Genomic DNA, 19,948 nt, shown 5'->3' on the forward strand with positions numbered 1-19,948 from the left:
AAGCAATTTATACCTCACGTGTATTGTCTTTGTGCTCATGAAATTTGTCTTTCACCCATCCCCATACTCAAAAGTCAATTGGTGTTAAATCAGGTGATCTGTGTGGCCACAGACGTGTAGCACCACGACCAACCAATTTATGGGGGAAATGTTCAGTTACATGTGTAGTAACGGCGTTGGTGAAATGTGGATGCGCGCCTAATGTTGAAAATACATTTGCCACCGCGTAGCAAGTGGAACATCTTCGAGCAAGCGGAGCATTTCTTCTTGAAGGAATTAAAAGTACGTCTCGCCAGTTACACGTCCTGGGAAAATGAATAGACCAATAAAGTGTGTTGATTATACAACGCTACAAATTTATACTAAATCGCTGGTGGAAATTGTGTTGCACTCTAGCACGTGTGTTTTCTTCAGACCACACATGTAAACTGTTTATAACATCTGGAGTAAACTGTGTCTCGTCAGTCAATAAAATGTATTTGTGTAACTGCCGATTAGTATTTAAACTCCAAGCGAAGGGCAGGATCTCCCCGATGTAAAGGATGCACTTTTTGTTTATGGCAAGGACAGATTATTGTACTTCAGTGTACGCCATACCTTGTATTGTGAAATGCCTAATCGTCGAGAAATACGTCGTGTACTGGTACCTTAACATATCGAGCGCTCGTACTGATTATGAACGCTGGGTATAGAACCTGTCTCCCTAACATTCGAAATACTCCACTAACGTTTCTGCATTCGGAATCCTCCCGAGTTATATAATGTATGTGATATGCGTTAACTGCAGCCGTAGCATTACCATCACATTTGCCATGAATAAACACCATATCGGCGTATTCCTCTGTCGTAAATTTGAAAGGGATCCCTATATCTTAAATAATCTACAAACTGCAACATTTACTATGTGGCTTCACTTAAATACACTGTGGTTGTTATATTCTTTCACTGAACAATACAGAAAACTAATTCGTTTCAAGGTTAGGAAACGATTGAACCAATTCATTAACGGTTGCCAACAATGACATAAACGTTTCTACAATCTTAATGGAAATAAACAAATTTACTTGTATAATAATCTTTGCTTGTCTGGATGTTCTGGAAAACTACCGCAGATGCACGCCTGGGACATGGTTCACCAGAACAATAACAACAAAATAAATGGAAATACCGTTTCACTTTAACCTTGTACAGTTTTGCGATGGCTTCATATTAGCAAAGTTGCTAAATTTCAGGCAAAATCTCTTTTTAGCCATAACTCCATAATTAAACACTTGCTGGCCATTGTTTGTATGGACTTTTTTTCTTTAGTTTTACTTGTAGAATGACATATTGAAATATTTGCATATCTTCGAGAATCACGCTGTATATGCGGTGCCAAAAATGTCGCCCTCTATAGCTGCCGCCCATAGGCCCATACCTAGTGAGCCTGTACAGTCATGGAAAAAAGTATTCATACATCATTGTTCATGTGGAATAGCGTTATTTATTAGAGCTAAAGAACATAACAGGGATGTTACTTGGTAAACCAACAGTATTGGGTTTCCTTTCTTGTCTGTACAAATAAAAAGATTAACTAAGTTAGTCTTCTGCAAAAAGTAAATAAAAATCAGTTACCAGCTGGCTTCATACAGTAGGAAAATGGTATTCATACGTAACAGAAGAAAAATACAATGTACATTAACATAATGTTTGTACGAATTCCTCTTCTACATATGTCACTTCTGTATAGTGATGGTCCAACTCGGGTTTACACCAAACTAACTTAACCGAGTTGAAAGTTTGTGTATAAACCGAATTGAGACGAAAAAACTGTGATAACATTCAACGCCGTTCTCTCTTTCCCGTCTGCGCGGTCCACGATTCAGTTCAGTTGAGTTAACCAACCCGAGCTTCGCGGTTTCCCAGTTGGTGATTATACATGCAGTCAGGGGTGTGATGGATACTACATGGGGGGCAATTTTTGGTCTTTCAGCTTGAAGGTAGACTTGTGAAAAACCTGAAACATTATGTATAGATTTTGACAGCAAACGGGCGATACTACGGTAGCCAAATTCCCGTTCACGATTATGATTACATACCGCACTACAGGCAGCAATATTGGGTATTTTGGTTTGAAACTTTGAAATTAAACTTGCGAAGCGTCCGAAATTCACAGTATAAATGTTGACAGCCATTAGTCTAACGCAAGGTAGACAAAAATCTGTTCACGAGTATGATTCCATACCTCACTGCACGCCGCAGTTTTGGATCTTTTGTTTTGAAATTTGGTAATTAGACTTGTGGTCATCCAGAGCTTACTGTATAGATTTTGACAACTATTTTGCGATCATAAGGTAGCTACATTCCTTTTGACGAGTATGACTGCGAACTGCGCTACAGCTAGCGGTTTCCAGTCTTTAGGCATGAAATTCTAAAGATAGTGATACAACCAAAATTTGCTGTAATGGTAAGATAAGCAGATGCCTCGTCACGAGAATTAATGGATGCCACAATACACACTGAAATTTGAAAAGACACATCCGAGACACTTTGAATTTGTTTTGGCAGTGATCAGACGATCTTAAGGTAGCCAAATATCTCATCATGTGCGTGAATGGTTGCCACGCTATAGGCCGCAATTCGAAAATACAATCATGAGATACCCGGAATTTACTGTAAGGATTTTGACGAGAATTGGACGATCTGAAGGTAGCCACATACTGCTGCTCGAGATGAATGGTGTAAATTATCGCTTCATCATCGTTTCCTTCACTCACGTTCTACACAAAAATTTGAATTTCCGAGTTGCCATGACGTTAATGTTCTGTAACAAAATAAATCATAAGAAGCTACTGCACTTTTAAAGATTACAGAGAGTGGCGTCCCACTCTGCAGGCACAGACTCAACGCGGTTCAACTCGGGCTCTGTAGGTGCGACGGTGGTAAACTCTAATCATGTGCAAAACGGTCATCGGAAGTGGCGGTCGTCGTGCATCGCACAAAACTACTTGAGTTAGTAACAGTCTAACTCGGGTTGATTTGAAATCCTCTCAACCCGAGTTAACCTGGTCTGGTAACTCGAATTGACCCACCTGTACTTCTGTTAACCTCTTTGGCATGGAATGAACCAGAATTTTTGCAGTGTCTGAGGTAAAATTTTGCTACTCCTGTTTTAGACGTTGTTTCAGAGCAGTCTTACTCCGTGTTTCATGTTTTCTGACCATTCTGTCAAGCATACAACGAAGATGGATTAAGGTCTGCACTCTGTACTGGAAACATGAGACCATGGGGAGCAGGGTACAACTACAGCAGATGAACCGTTTCTGCTGTAAGGTGTGGTCATTGTCTTGTTGAAAGCTTCTATCTGCGTCCAAACCGAAGCTATCAACACTTTTTTGCAGATTTTCCTTTAGAATATTCAAATATTGAAATCTGTCTATGTTATCTTCAACAAAGACAAGTTGCCCATCAGATGTAGCCATACACCCCTCACACCATAATTCCTCCACCTCCATGTTTTTCTGGAATTTGAATGTATTTGGGATTCAGTTCAGTACTTGGTCATCTTCACAGCAAAATTCTGTCGTTATTTACAAGTATGTTAAGTTTACTTTCATCTACGAGCAGTTCCTTGTCCGAGAAGCTTGTGTTCTTATTTATGCTCTTGAACAATTAATTGTTCTTCTTTGTGTATAGTTGTTCTCCTTACTCTGTACTATACAAAATATAGTGAACAGCCCCTGGTGTAATTTGCTTCCACAACTGATCATTAACATGGACAGTGCAGAAACGTATCAATTTAGTATCTTTTTTGAGCAATCTTATCATCAAATTTCATTTCTCTTTGTTAGCTTCTGTGGCCAGCCTCTTTTTTGCTGTTTATGAGAAACTGCACACTTTCCTGGCTTCTTCCAGTATCAGATATTTTTAAAAATGATTTTCCCTTTTCATATTTAAGTATAACTATTTGCCTTTCCTCCACAGTTGTTCCCTTCCCTTGGTGATCCATTTTACTGTTTCATCAGAACCAACATGTATGAGGTCCAACCAATGTGCACGATGTGCCGTTTGCCACTAAAGGCATTTCTTGCTGCAAGTGGTTGATTAGTTGTTTTTATGTTTACATTGCTAGTAGTGTATGAATACTTTCTTCCCCATTGTGTGAAGCCAACTGGCACAGAGTTTTTATTAACTTTTTACAGAAGGCTAATTTAGTTAATCCTGATATATGCACAGATTAGGGAGGAAACCCCGTACTGTCAGTGTAAGAAATAAAGTCTCGGTTTGTGATCTTTAATTCTAGTAAATAAAGTTACTCTACATATACTATGGAGTATAAATAATCCTTTCCCTGACTATATGTAAATCCGCCTTTTCCCATGGCTACGTCTAATCAGTCTGCTCATAGTATCGTCCACTGAAAATAGAATAAGGCAATGCCAGTACGTGCCTAAAAAGCTGTGTCAGCTCAGACCTAAATTTCTCACTGATATGTTTTATGGAGCATTAGAAGGGGACTCAAATGTAAAGTGAGACATCAGCAAAGCTGACCATAATGTGAGACTCCTCCAGCCTTAGCTCCTTCAGCCAACCGACGAAATCACTCTGGTTTCATATGTCATGTGTACATTTGCTGATGTGATGGGCCACAGATAAGCCAGATGCTTCACTAGGGTATATGCTGGTGCCCCAATGTTGTCCACTATTCCTCGCATGCCTTTGTTGTGTGTCTTTGGCAGGCCATACAATCCAGATGGGGAGGTGACTTGGCGATGTCTTCATGAAGGACCCTGTTCTTTCACAGGGCATAAATTCTTTGCTGCACTTTCTTGGTTGGATCTACTGCTATTTTCTGGTATGCTGGTTTGTCCAGAAGCTCTAGCATTTTGTGCTTGTAATCCTTACATTGGAGGTGAACCATGGTATTGCCCTGATCGGCTGGAAGGAAAACAATCTTAGCCTTCTCTGAAGATATGATGTTGCTCCATGTTGGAGGTGAGAATTTCTTACTCCTCGGATAGCCACAGCACTCAATCTTAGCGGTAGGAAGGGATCAGACCTTTCTCCAGTATTGCTGTCCTTGCCTCTTCCAGTCATTTTCCTGTAAGGTTGATGACACTGCATCTATTGGCTGCATCTGATTGTGATTGCTTAGCCAGAAATTGAGAGCTCTAGAGAATTTGCCTCTAGGTTGGTTTCTAGTACATCCAATCTGACAGCCCAGGTGACTACATAAACCCGTTTCAATGAATCTGCAGAGAGAATGGAGGATATCTATAGATGAAGCATCCAGATCTCCCTGGCATTAACATCAAGCTGATGTCGAGTGAAGCAGATCATTTCCTTGGTCAAGACCAGGTGGACACACAGTTTGATGCAGTTAGCTGCATGGGTGCTGGTGCTGATGTGATGCAGCACTCTGGTGAATGTAACTGTGGCACCTAAGAAAAATCTTGAGACAGTGGACGTCCTTTCTGGTATTGAAGATCGTCCAATTTTTTCACAATCTGATACATGACCTCCCTGCAGAGATGGGTAGTATGTAATCTGAGGATTTTCCTGGCATATATGCTGCTTCCAAGGTTCTTGGGTGTACTACCAGATCCAACTGTTGAAGGTCTATGTTATTTCAGCAAATAACTGTTCTGCCATCATCAGGCGGTGCTGATGGAATGAAGTGTGTGCTGTGAGCTGATAGTATTTATACCTGCCAGACCAGAGCTCAGGCCCACTCTGTTGAAGTCCAAATTCTGGACTGGCAGATATAAATACTACCAGCTCACAGCACACACTTCATTCCATAATTCTAAGGATTCGTGATATAGATAGACATACCACTTGTGCTGTCATATTGTAAGCACTGCTCAATGAATTAATAAAACTGCCATATCCATTCTAATCAGCAATACATTTAATTAGAATTTTATTTTATAAGTGTTGGCTTCACATGCACCCCCAATGCTACAACAAGGCACACAAGTTACTAAGAACCTGAATATATGAATGAACTATAGGCTACTATCTGCAGTGTAAATGATTTAATCAAATACTTGTACTCTTTAATACTTGTATTATTGTTACCAGTGATAATTAACTTTTCATTGAGCTCTTAATTGTGTGATATTAGAAACTCTAAAGATTATCCGTTCATTTCGATCATTTGGAAGTGTTTATATTTTTCTGTAATTGTGCTCTGACTGAACAGTTAGTAATGGAGACAATGTAATATTTTGGTTAGATATAAGACAGCCAAGTTAATTTGAGGATAAGTGGGACACTGAATTATGCAGAGACTCTGAGGGACTAAATCTGAAACAGGTTAATCATATTGTGTCTAAAGGCATTAATTTTTTATTTTCCGAACTCTGGACATGAAATTACATATAACCTTAGGATGAATGCTTCCATAATTCAGGAACTGTGTCATTATCATTCATTCACATAAAGCACTAGTTTTGATCGGAAAAGCATATATAGTCTAAGTTAACTGTTGGGCTTGACCAACTTGTTGAACACTCTTTAGCTGGCCAATAATAAACTTTTCATATGTTGTTTCCTGTATTCCTTGTGAACTATTACTTAGGTTTTGCCTTTGAGACATATGATCTTCCCATCTGCCCATTTAAAATTTGTTTTACAAAATTTTTCTAAGCATTTTTGTTGTACTTTAGTCACTGCACTGCTATGCTCCATCACACCAACACTCTCCAATTCACTGTCATAAATAAAATTTCTCAAACTCATGTTTTTTGTAAACCATCTTTCAAACCTACCAATGCATGGAGCACACTGACTGAAAGAACAAGAATAGCTAATGAAGTAAGACCAGTGGTAGTGATGTGGGCCAGGCAAATGCCCAATGGGCAGGACATTTATAAATGGGCATATGGCCAAAGGAGTTTTAAATGCCCCAAATCTTGTGTAATTTACCACTTAAAATGCTTAACATTTATAACACCTTGTAAGTCCTTTTTACACACACACACACACACACACACTGAACAGCCATGTAGTGATAAGGTTGTGTGATAATAAATATATTCTTAAATATTAAACTGTTTTCAGTTGAAAAAAAATGCTTTATTGCCAGATGTAGACACATTTGAGAAAGACTATAATTTTTTCTTCCTTTCCTTTTTTTATTGAATTTAAAGAACTGGTCTCATTAAAGATGTGGAAAAGTATGTTTACAGTCGAATTTACTTTCCCTAACTTTGAAGCAACTTTTTCGGCTTGGTTACCCAACCTTTAAAGCAGCAGTGTTCCAAAACACCTTTTCCAAAACAAAATATCACCTTAAAATTTTTTTGTAAGTGCTGCTTGTCAGATGATCTTTAAAATGCATAAATACCTGGGGATTTTACACCACTAGCCAGTGGGGGATAATTGACGGCAAAATGTGAGGAATTTAAGCAAGAGCTCCACCTACAGCTCTGATGAGGTAGAATGGAGTGAGTGAGTGAGCAGAAAAGGAAAGCAAACAAGGCAGACATCTAGTATTTTCTAGATCATTATTTTGATGTGAGCCTACTCCAAAATGATTTATTGGACAATGAAAATCATCAGGACCATATTGTAAGGAATTTAATCCTGTTTAATTTGGAACTGTATGATGTTAATTGAAAAATACATAGCTTTCCAGTTACAAAATGGAGGAAATATGAATGTTGTGCCTTCTTTTATCTTTGAGAGGAAGTTTCAAAGTGGAAAATTTGAAATTTCCATGAAACATTTACAAGCAAATTTTCAGAAATTTTCAAAGTATTCCACCCCTTCATGCTCATCTGTGTAACTAGATTAAAAATGAATTCCATACATGACAGCTTGCATAGATTAATTATGCTCTACATAAGAAGCTTAATCATGTTGGAGAGAGAGAGAGAGAGAGAGAGAGAGAGAGAGAGAGAGAGAGAGAGAGAGAGAGTTGTGGCCATGAAACAGCTTCCTAGGACGCTTTGCCATGACAGACTATGCCTGTGATAGTTTTCAACAAGCATAATCCCAGAAAACACTCATCACCCTGCTGACAACGGTTGGGTCTTCGCATTTTTCAGTGGTGATGAATCTACATGTTTCCACTGCTTGCTTTGCTCCTTTGTGTCGTGGTCATACTGGTATGTCCAGTACTTACCCATGGTGATTAGGAGACTGAAGTAGTAACTGGATTTTCTTGACACAGCTGCAACATTTTTGCTGTCTTCTTTGGCGAACATCTTGAATAGTTGTTAGCAATGCTGGACCGAGTGGGCAATACGAGTCATTTCCAAAATGTAATTCAAGTTGAAAACTGATCCATGACAGATTTCACTATTGTCTCGCCTGTGTTACCACTGTACAGTCAGCCACACCTAGAAAGGCTCTCCATGTAACAATCAAACAAGCAGCAGAGCACACACATAATGCTAGAGAAACCACTGTAATTCACTGATGGCTCAGCATCACTATCAAACTTGCTGATACATCTTATTACATAGTTATTTTGGTCACAATATATGTCATATTACAGTACATTTTTGCTGCATACTTCCAACAACTGAGCATGGATTGTAGATGCATCACTCCCTCCAAACACTGAAAAGTAGTATCTCTAGATGTTCCACTTTATGAGTAAACTGCATACTGTGTTTTGGATTCTCTAATGCTGTGCTGTGATATTGTGGTGTAGAGATATCAAGCTGTACCTAGACAAAAGCCAGGTACCTGCAAATAACTAAAATAAACTCCTGTGTGCACAGTTTTGACCCGCGCAGTAGGTTTTTCTATGAAAGCAGTGGGATATGATCATATGATGAGTTTCATATTAAAATATAATTTAATTATCAATCAGAAGAATGGCTTCCCACAAGGAAGTTTTTTGGCTCCAATTATGTTTAATGTATACACAACTGACCAACTTATAGCCCCAAACACCAGGACGACCTCACTCTAGCCACCCAGAGCACAGATTTTGAATCAGTGGAGAACAATCTCATGAATGACCTTGAAGATCTATCCACATACTACAACACAAACCAGCTGAAACCAAACCCTTCAGAGACACAAGTGTTTGCTTTTCATTTGAGAAACAAGGAAGACACTCACAAGTTGAAAATAGTATGGTCGAGGGTTGAACTGGAACACTACGAGGCTAGAAAATACCTAGGAGTGACACTTGACAGATCTCTCACTTTCAAAAAGCACTGCATGAAATGCAAGTCGAAAGTCTCCACCAGGAGCAATTTCCTATAGAAACTGGCTGGATCACAGCGGGATAGTCAACCTGAAACAATCTGAACATCTGCAATGGCACTATGCTATTCTGGAGCAGAGTATGCCTATCCTGTTTGGTATAATTCAACTCGTGCCAAACAGGTGGATGTAGCTCTCAGGTTCCTTGAAACCCACTCCAGTTGAATGGCTTTACTACCTCACAGGATTAGCACCATCAGTTGTTCGAAGAACAAGGAAAGAAAGGCAGTAGAACAGCAAATTACTGATCCTCTGTATAGGCATGAACCGCATCCGCAACGACTGAAGTCAAGGAAGAGTTTCCTTACAACCACTGCTGAAAAAGCTAGGTTACAACTATGGGGGACTATGACCTACCCTCCCCCTGGTTAGGAAAGAGTTGTCGAAGCTTTACCTTCAGGCTATGACAGGGAATGGACAACTTGGAAGTCCTTGAATAGACTGAGATCCGGAGTTTGAAGATCAAAAGTTAAGCTGGCAAAATGGGGATACACTGATCCAAATGATATTCGGCGTGACTGTGGAGAACAGACAGCCCAGCACATGCTTCAGCATTGATTGTGTCCAGTATCCTTACACACCTCCAACAAGCAACAGAAAATGCACTGTAAGTGGCCAAGTTTTGGTCAAAAGTAATTTAATCCTAACTGTGTAAAATGTATGTACATGTACCTGTAGGTTGCTGACACGAGAATAAATAAATAAAATTAATCTCATTAATACAACGGTTACAAAGGGTAGTATAATGGTTACAGAATAGACAAATCAGGAGTCCAAACTGTCACTGGCTGCTGTATGCCTGATGGGCCAGCTAAGTAATCACTGTGTGGTGTTTTTTCATTTCCGTTTCGATGCTGCCATAGCTCTGCGTTCACTTGGCACTGGGCTTTTTGCATTCCTTTCAGTGCGAGTTTTCCTCTGACTTATTTTCTTCTACAATTCAGAACATATAAGATCTTTTATTATTTTGTATTTTTCAGTTGTATACTGATTTTTATAGTCTTACTTTGGGACCTCATAGTGGTCTGCAACATTCATAATGACATTCAAATCAGTATCGTACCTAAGTACGTTTCCCCACTGCAACAATTTATAACTTTACACAATGCTAATTTGTATATATGCATGTTCCTACAATGATATGATGATGTCAGCCATAGTAAACACAGGTGAAGAAATGCAGAGAGACATGACCTATCCATTGTGCACTCAGCCATTGTTTACACATTATTAATCTTCTAGTTACTAGCGATTCAAATCTGACAGTATTTTGTCATACATCTAAAGTATCCAGACGCCCCCAAAACCATATGTTTTTCTTAGGTGCCTTGTGCTGCCACCTACCGCCAGGTACGTGACCTCAGTAGTCATTAGACATTGTGAGAGAGCGAAATGAGGCGCTCCACGAAACTCACGGACTTTGAATTTGGTCAGGTGATTGGGTGTCACTTGTGTCATATGTCTGTCTGTATGTGAGATTTCCACACTCTTTAACATCCCTAGGTCCAATGTTTCCGATGAGATAGTGAAGTGGAAATGTGAAGGGATACATAGAACACTAAACCATACAGGCCAACCTTATCTGTTGACTGACAGAGACTGCCGACAGTTGAAGAGGGTGGTAATATGTAATAGGCAGACATCTATCCAGACCATCACACAGGAATTCCAAACTGCATCAAGATCCATTGCAAGTACTATTACAATTAGGTGGGAGGTCAGAAAACTTGGATTTTATGGTTGATCAGCTGTTCATAAGCCACACAACATGTTGGTAAATCCCAAATGACGTCTTGCTTGGTGTAAGTAGCATAACCATTGGACGATTGAACGGTGGAAAAACATTGCGTGGAGCGACCAATCACAGTACACAATGTGGCAATCTGATGTCAGGGTGTGGCTATGGCGATGCCCAATGACTGTCATGTGCCACCATGTGTAGTGCCAACAGTAAAATTCAAAGGCAGTGGTGTTATGGTATGGTCGTGTTTTTCATGGAGGGTGCTTGCACCCCTTGTTGTTTTGCGTGGCACTGTCACAGCACAGGCCTACATTGATGTTTTAAGCATCTTGCTTCCCACTGTTGAAGAGCAATTCAGGGATGGTGATTCCATCTATCAACATGATTCATAATGCACGGCCTGTGGTGGAGTGGTTACACGACAATAACATCCCTGTAATGGACTGACCTGCACAGAGTTCTGACCTGAATCCTATAGAACACCTTTGGGATATTTTGGAGTGCCGACTTCATGCCAAGCCTCACCAACCGACATCGATACCTCTCCTTAGTGCAGCACTCCGTGACGAGTGGGGTGCCATTCCCAAAGAAACCTTCCAGCACCTCATTCAACGTATGCCTGCATGAGTGTCATCAAAGCTATGGGTGGGCCAACACCATACTGAATTCCAGCATTATCGATGGAGGGCACCACAAACTTTTAAGTCATTTTCAGTCTGGTGTCTGGATACTTTTGATCACATAGTGTACAAGGAAGTCCAACCAATGACCCAATAGGTGTTTTCTCATAAAAATCGGTTGCATGATTGAATTTTTCAAAGTGACAATTAAAACTCATATTGACCTTCTCAAAGGCAGCTTTGAATTCTCCCTTCAATGGTTAAAGTAAATGCATCTGTTCTCATTTGATATCACATTTTGAGAAAAAAAATTAAAATATGTATTACAAAATAACAAAAAGATAGCCGACTGTAAAAACAATGTGTCACTGTGTCCTGAACCTGTACTATCTGACATAAAATGACACTGAAATCTTTGTTATTCCACATTTACTTATGCCAGATATTATTAATACTCTCTCTCATGTTCGATGAACTTTATAGTCTTCTTTTGTGCTTCATACATAACAAGTATGCTTTCAATTCTATTAACACAACAATACCTTCCAAAAGCTGCCCAATGGACCATTTATTTCAGATGTAGAGTTGAACACTTCGTTGCTCCTTTTCTTCTACCAGCTGTTCAATAATTGATATAAGCTTCCATCCCTGAAGATGTAGCTGTTGATTTTCTGTGATTTACTAGCCATTTAATAAGTATTGTCATCTAGGTGTGGGAAAAACCGTCTGGTTAAAATCAATACCGGTATTTTAGTTCTGAATAACCAGTATTTTTTAATCTTTGTTATAATATGTGCTTATAGCAGCAAAACTGATTTTTTTTTGTTTTTAAATAAACTCATTTAAAAAAAATCAGTAATGTTTACTCTTAATATTTGTATTGGTTTGAAATATTGCACTTTTATAGAAAAAGGGCGAGTGGTAAGTGCTATTTTCATAACAATGCTGACAGAAAAGATCAACAAACATATGGCATACAAATTGGTATGGTATTGCTGAGACAACAACATCCCTGTTGTCTGTATGTGCAGTCCGCAAAACTTGCCGCCACCTAGTACGTATGGTAGTTTCTTACTGTTGTTAAAGGACATCTGTTGTATTCAAGACTGGTAACAACCCTAGTGTGCAAATATTTTTGTGAAGTGAGGTAACAGTGACGTACAACTTTTCATTTGCTTTAAAGGATTAAAGATTTGTCTGTCATTTCTATGAAATAATAAGAGGAAGGAAACTGTGGTGACAGTAATAAATTAAAAACTTAACAACAATTCATTCATAATACACAATAAAAATGGGAAGCATCTGAACTGCTGCCTATGCCTACATAAGATGCCTTATCTGCTTGTAGCCCTTGAAAATAGACAAATCAATACGAAGCACACAGTTCTTCAACATCAGCTGAACCCCTTTGCTCTGACTATTTGAAATGCCCAAATAGTGGTATGATCCATGATTACACTGTGATAGTTAAGGAGAGTTTCAGTGAAGTTAGAATAAATAGGATAATATTGGTGATTTTTTGTAGAATTCAAATATTTATCGCTTTTCGAGCAAAGCATGAAATGGTATATGGACCAAGTTTGCCTAATTAATTTAATATTTTGATTCTATGTACGTTGAAACTGATGGTAAAAATTTTTCAATATTTGTTTGATATCTTTTATCACACAAAATAACACGAATAAAAACTGAAAATCTCTTATTTCAGAAACCAGAAGAGATTCTTGGAGTAAATATTAACAAGTTATATCTCATTGGTCATGTTAACTAGTAATTTCTGTTTGGTCACACAGAATACTTTTGGTAGTTACATCACAAGGAGTCAGATGTAAACAAAAATACAATAACTAGGGGCCATGACAGTCATGTTCATATGTTACTGCCCTCTGAATAAGAATAATAAGTTATGCATTTGATAAAAATCAGTTCGACCAGGGCTTGCCATAAAGTTCCCCACATAACAAGCTCTGTTAAAAGGGCAAGGAACATTCCTAATGCTTTTCACAATACTGTTTTCGATTACAGTTTGTGGTGTCACAAGGCTTAGGCCTGTCCCACCCCTCATTAAAGTGACCAAGAATTATATGAATAATTGTAAGAACAGTTATTATTATTATGTTCTTTAAGTTTGTTTTTGGGTTTTCAGAAATACTGTGCGAAAAAAGTTTATTTATGTTGCGGATAACGTGGAAGACGTTGCACAATGATCACCACGAAACTTCGACGTAGCGGCAAGTGGGCCAGGAATAAAACGAATGCTGCAAACTACCGCGAGCCATGGAAGAGCCTGGGCCGCGAGGGCTCCCTTCTCATTGTAAATAGATCGATCAAGTCTTAAGGTTCATGTAAAACGTATAGGCGGGTGACACATTAGGTGGGACCTGATGCCTGTAATACTTCCACAGTTATTAAAAAGTTGTTAAATGGCAAAACCGATAGTTTATGATGTATATAATTAAAAAGTAGTAAAGATATAGGAAAGTAAGTGCTGCGGCGTCAGAATGAAAAGTGATACACCGCTCAGCAATGAAGAAGGACGTAAACCGTAGGCGTTACGTGGTGAAAACAAATCAACTAATAAAATAGTAAGTTTATAATTAAGCATAAAGCCATGTAACACTGCAAGTTCTATTAGCTGCATAATAATATAATATTCTTTAAGATGACGTTGCAGAGCCATGATCACCTAGTATTCATAATCCAGTTGTGACATTTTTCTCTCTTAGCTACCAACCAAAGAAAAGGACATTACATTCTTAATTGCAACTGTTTTCATAATGCAGGCTGCATGTTTTACTCCATAGTATTTGACACGTCAAAATTATTAATATCAAGTTCAGGTCTAGGGGGTTCCAAACTCCATGTAACAAAAACCTTTTTAACACCAACTTTAACTCAAATAATCATCACACACTTAAAATGTGAGAGAAGAGAAACACATAATTTTCTCAGTTATTGAGAACTACCATGTGCCCAACAGACATTGGAAGAAACTAAACAGTGTATGTCTCTTGAAATTTCAGCATTTTGTAAACAATTTTTCTGTTGGTATAAAATAGTGGAAATAGGAACAGGTAAAATGAAAAAAAAACGTGTCACATGAAGGAAGAGGAAAAAAAGTGTTCTGACACTTTGATTACGTGTGTGAATATCACACAGTGAACCTAAATAACTCTTGAATGCATTTCAAATTTACATCATGCTGTTAAAACATTCTACATAAAACTTTATTTTAATGTACATCTTGATACAATAACTATAAGAAATGATAAAGCAATTTAAGTAATAGTTATTAAAAAAATAGTCTATCTGATTATCACATATTTCTGTATAGTGATTATATAAACAAACATAAATACTATACACAATAAATAAATCCTTCACAATATATACATGAATTTACAGTGGTACGAAAACAAGCAAGTGATTTAACAGCTAACATTATCATTAAATGAAAACCTGTGTCTATCTCACAAAGGAACACTTGGTGTTGTTTGAGAAATTGATGTTCTTTTCATTCCTCCAACAAATTTAAACACTATGTGGAAAATGTAGAAGTTGGAAATTATAAAAATTTAAAAGGAGTAACAAAACCATTCTGTTATAGCTACCTGTCTTGAAACAGAAAAATAATTACAAAAAACTCAGCATTCAAGGATGATTTACAGAAAATATGGCATGATACACATTGCAATATAGTCCAAGGGAACACAAAACCTACTGCAAATTATATCATCACCCTTGGTCTCCTACACTGTTCTGCAGCATAAGCACCAGTGGACTATCTAATCTACTTGAGGAAAGTGGTACAATACAGCAATATTCTTTCAAAATAAAGATACTAAAGAAAGTAATTCCAATGGAATGACTACAAATATTTTGATATAAATATATACATTTTTCTATAGTCATGAGATTAACACTTAAGAAATTAAATTTCAACATCCAGCTTCCAAGGAATCAGAGAAATCACAAACCTTATTTTTCTTAACGTGAATGATGTAATTTAGATTGATAAAATTTGCTTTAAGAAAATGGAATGAAATTATTAATATGTAATGAACACAAGAGACAGAGTGTCTTTTAGTAAGTTATATATAAAAAATGTTTCAACATTTAGGCTGCAAACGACCATTCAGGCCATGAGTTATGAAGACACAGTGAACCAAAAAACAATATAAGATTTTTTGTACTGTTTGTAGAGGACATCTTTCTGCAAATTTCCCAACTCTCTCTCTCTCTCTCTCTCTCTCTCTCTCTCTCTCTCACCCTCTCTATTGAAACAATGTAAGTACAAAATGTCTTCTAGACTTCTGTTAAACAAAAATAGTTACAAACAAATGAGCAAGATAAAAAACAAACTAAACATATGTAGTGAAATTGTGGATTTATATGATATTTACCACAGTTGGGGGTGGAACGATAGGGTGAAGTAGGCTGTAAAAGAAGAGATGTGCATACTGAAGAAAATGATAATTCTGGACAAGCAAAATACAATCATCAAATTTATAGTTCTTCATGAACTGACACAAAGAAAAGTGATGACACTGAAGTGTGAACACTAGGAACTGAAGGTATCATCTGTGGGCACTTATAAAACAAATATGTGATACAATACACGTAAAATGGTAGAACAAGAGAAAACTGGTCCTCCAGCAGATGCTTGCTGACAGAATAAACATAAGACAACATAAACATAAAATAAGCTTATCAGTCAAATATCTTGTCACCATACCAACTTCATTGGATCTGCACCAAATATCCTACAATTCCTCTTAACGCTATTTTCCTATTCCTTTCTGTATGCAGTGCATACCTCTCTCTTTAGTCTGACACACTTATTTCTAATGACATTGTGAATTAGTTTTGAATTACTACATTTTTGTATTTCCTCCTTAGCAACACTTAAAGCAAAACTTCAAAAGGTAGTTCTGTATAGTTTTTGCTTTTTGTTGAGCATATCAAGATATTTTCGTTCTTTGCTGGATTATAACTATTTTTTAGACATATCACTCAAAATTTTTACTTTTTTCATAATTATTTTTAAAGCAAATGTAATGAAATGTTTGCTATTTTACCAGTACCAAACAACACACTCATATGAAATTTGACTCAAAATATTGGATAATTCTGGTAATATTAATTATCAATTGAATTATCCTTTTATGTTTCATATTGTGGTTACAGCTTTTATATGATCTACAAGCACAATGTCAATGATTTAGATCAAATGGTTAACAGCATTTGAAGATACAAATTTTTCAAGAATAAATAATAATGGCATTTATCTTCTTACAATTGAAATATGTGGAGCTTTTGAACTGCAATCATCATCTGAGTTTTATAGTTTTAAGTATAACAATTAACAATAACTATGAAATTAATTGTCAACATTCTTAAAGAACCCATCAGAAGAAGCAGAAAATTTGTAGAATGTTTGTAATTGACATCTACAGTTATAAGTTCTTTGCTTTTTCAAAAACACTATATCATTTTCTTTTTTCAAATAAAAAAAAAAAGAATGTCTTGTCTGACTCTCAAAACAACTACCTTACATCATACTGAGTACTGAAAGACAAAAAGAAAGAGAGCAGTGCTTCAAGACTACTGAAGATTGTCACGGAAATGATTAAAAACTGTGATACATGCTACATCCTTATTAAAATCGAGCTACAAGGCACTTCAACACACCGCTTACCTCCACCAGTTTAAATGAGTCTATTATTTCACAGATACTTCATAATGATAAAAAGAAAACCAGGGAAACATAGAGGATCAAGCCCTACAATAGTTTCATAAAACAAAGCAAATCAGAGTGTAGAGAAGCACTGTGTACATGAGTGACCAAAAACTGATTAAATCTTTCATGCAGAAATTAGCATTATGAATAACTGTAACTGATCTATTGTGTCATTTGCTCATGCAAAATGGCCAGACTTTTAATGATTGAATGTACACATCACTTGTTGCATAATGATCATCTGATTTACTCCTTTTACACTCTAAATTAAAATATAACAAGTTGGAAACAATGTCTGAAGTATTGATAAAATGTTAGTAGTTTCTATTCACATAAACTAAATAAATAGGCACAACATTTTCACTGTAACAATAATTATCCTAACCAGGGATGTAAAGAATGCTTCTGAAAAAAAGAAAAATTGGAAAGCTTTTGCTTTTAAGTAACAGCCATCAAAACAAATGTCTTGAGTACAGAGGATTTACAAATAGTGGAATGTCAGTTCAAAATAATTCAGAAATTTCCATACCTGTATCCACTTTGTTGTCAACATTCATATGAACAGTAAATATGCAAAAAAATCACTGTAGTTGTGTGTGTTCTTGATTTACAGAGTGGCAGGAATTTTTATGTTTAATTTATCTGTGTATATGTGCTATGCTTACATGCTTCTTCATAGATGGTACTGATTTGGTAAGCATTTATATGACATAATAGTATTTAATACATTCAGATTTCAGAAGATCTGAAAAACACTATCAGGAGATCATAACTCTCGTTACTATAACACTACACTATTTCTCGTTTCATTGCATTGGTATTATCCATAAACAAAGTTTATTATTTTTAATGCTGATGTTTTACAAGTCAACAATATATATCACATCTCTTCATTTACGAATCAACTAGCACAAAATTGCAGTTACCTACAGAATCAACAACACAGCCTTGTGGCTGAAATAGACAGGTTTTCACAACCTACTGTAACCATTTCTCCAACCTCTTACATGACAATGATAAGTCAGAAGTGGTTGGCTCACAGGAACTTAGCTCTGACTACATTTGATGTATCATGGTCCAACAGTTACTGCTGCTGAAGCTGTCTTGGTATTAGGAGTGATGTTGAACACAGGACCAATCCGAAGGAAAAATCTTCGAAGAACAGATCGTAGCTCTGGCTTCAGGTCAAAGCACATAACCTCACAGAGCATTGGATAGTAGCTTGAAGTATGAGCTGCAAACTACGAAAGAATACCAAGTGGTTATTTTAAACCATTTCTTACATATAATAAATAGAGGTTGGTACAATAAAACAGTACGGGTAAGTTATGATGTAAGTTGACAGCCTGTCTTTGCAGCTATGGCACAAGAAACAATAGTATAATAAAAACAAAGATTCCAAGACTTACCAAGCGGGAAAGTGCCGGTAGACAGGCACAATAAAATAACACACAAACACACACAAAATTTTCGAGCCTTTTGCAAACGGCGGCTGGTTCGTCAGGAAAGAGGGAAGGAAAAGGAAAGATGAAAGGATGTGGGTTTTATCTTTCATCTTTCCTTTTCCTTTCCTCTTTCCCGACGAAGCAGCCGCCAGTTGCGAAAGCTCGAAATTCTCTCTCTCTCTCTCTCTCTCTCTCTCTCTCTCTCTCTCTCTCTCTCTCTCTCTCTCTGTGTGTGTGTGTGTGTGTGTGTGTGTGTGTGTGTGTGCACAAACACACACACAGAATTGCTAGCTTTCGCAACCGATGGTTGCTTCTTCAGGAAGGAGAGGGAAAGATGAAAGGATGTGGGTTTTAAGGGAGAGGGTAAGGAGTCATTCCAATCCCGGGAGCGGAAAGACTTCCCTTAGGGGCAAAAAAGTACAGGTGTACACTCGCACACACACACATATCCATCCGGACATACACCATATATATATATATATATATGCGGGAAAGCGCCGGTGGATAGGCACAATTTAAAAAAAAAAAAAAAAAAAAAAAAAAAACCACAGTGTTGCTTTCTCGCTTGGTAAGTCTTGTATTCTTTGTTTTTAATATATATTTCCCATGTGGAAAAAAACACTAGCAGATGGTGTTTCCTGATGTGAACAAAAATCTTAAGTACTAACGTCAACATATTTTGTAATGAACTGTTTGTAGATGGAGAAAGCAAGCCAAATGATGTGTGTGTTTCACTAAGACCACTGATGTTATTTTATTTCAATAAAACAAAAAAACATTGCAAGACAAAAAATATGCATTTCTTTGGAATCACAAGACAGATCTCAGAAAAAGTAGGCCTCTTGAAAGAAACGTATAAGGCACGGAGGAACTGTGTACAACAACACCGTAGGTGACCACCAATAAAGTATTGGTTCTATGATGTTTGTTATTGTCCACTATTACCACTGAGTTATATTTGTGATTTTCCCGGTTTTGTGTGATTTTTCTTTCGAGAAATGTATGAGTAAATAGTGTACAAACCGCCAGCAACTGACACAATTTTCTTCTTCTTATCATCCATATTTTCTAACATATAAACTACTTCTAGAGTGCCAAAATGTACTAGAACAAATAAAATGTCTATAAAACTCCACACTGTAGAATGTAATTGAGGTGAGACAAGCCGCAATTCCTGAAATCCATCGCCAATAGC

At 37.2% G+C, this 19,948-nt stretch overlaps 1 protein-coding gene across 1 annotated transcript in view; it reads right to left on the reverse strand.

Annotated features, from left to right (window-relative positions):
- Positions 1-14,759: 14,759 nt before the first annotated feature.
- LOC126356185 (brefeldin A-inhibited guanine nucleotide-exchange protein 1) overlaps positions 14,760-19,948 on the reverse strand; it is a 202,260-nt gene continuing 197,071 nt past the window's right edge. Inside the window, exon 30 of the mRNA XM_050006963.1 lies at positions 14,760-18,549. Within this exon, the coding sequence (XP_049862920.1) occupies positions 18,379-18,549 (171 nt within the window). The 3' untranslated portion in view covers positions 14,760-18,378. The remainder of the gene's footprint in view (positions 18,550-19,948) is intronic.

Source organism: Schistocerca gregaria, chromosome 3 (genome assembly GCF_023897955.1).
Source record: "Schistocerca gregaria isolate iqSchGreg1 chromosome 3, iqSchGreg1.2, whole genome shotgun sequence".
NCBI classification, from domain to species: Eukaryota; Metazoa; Arthropoda; class Insecta; order Orthoptera; family Acrididae; genus Schistocerca; species Schistocerca gregaria.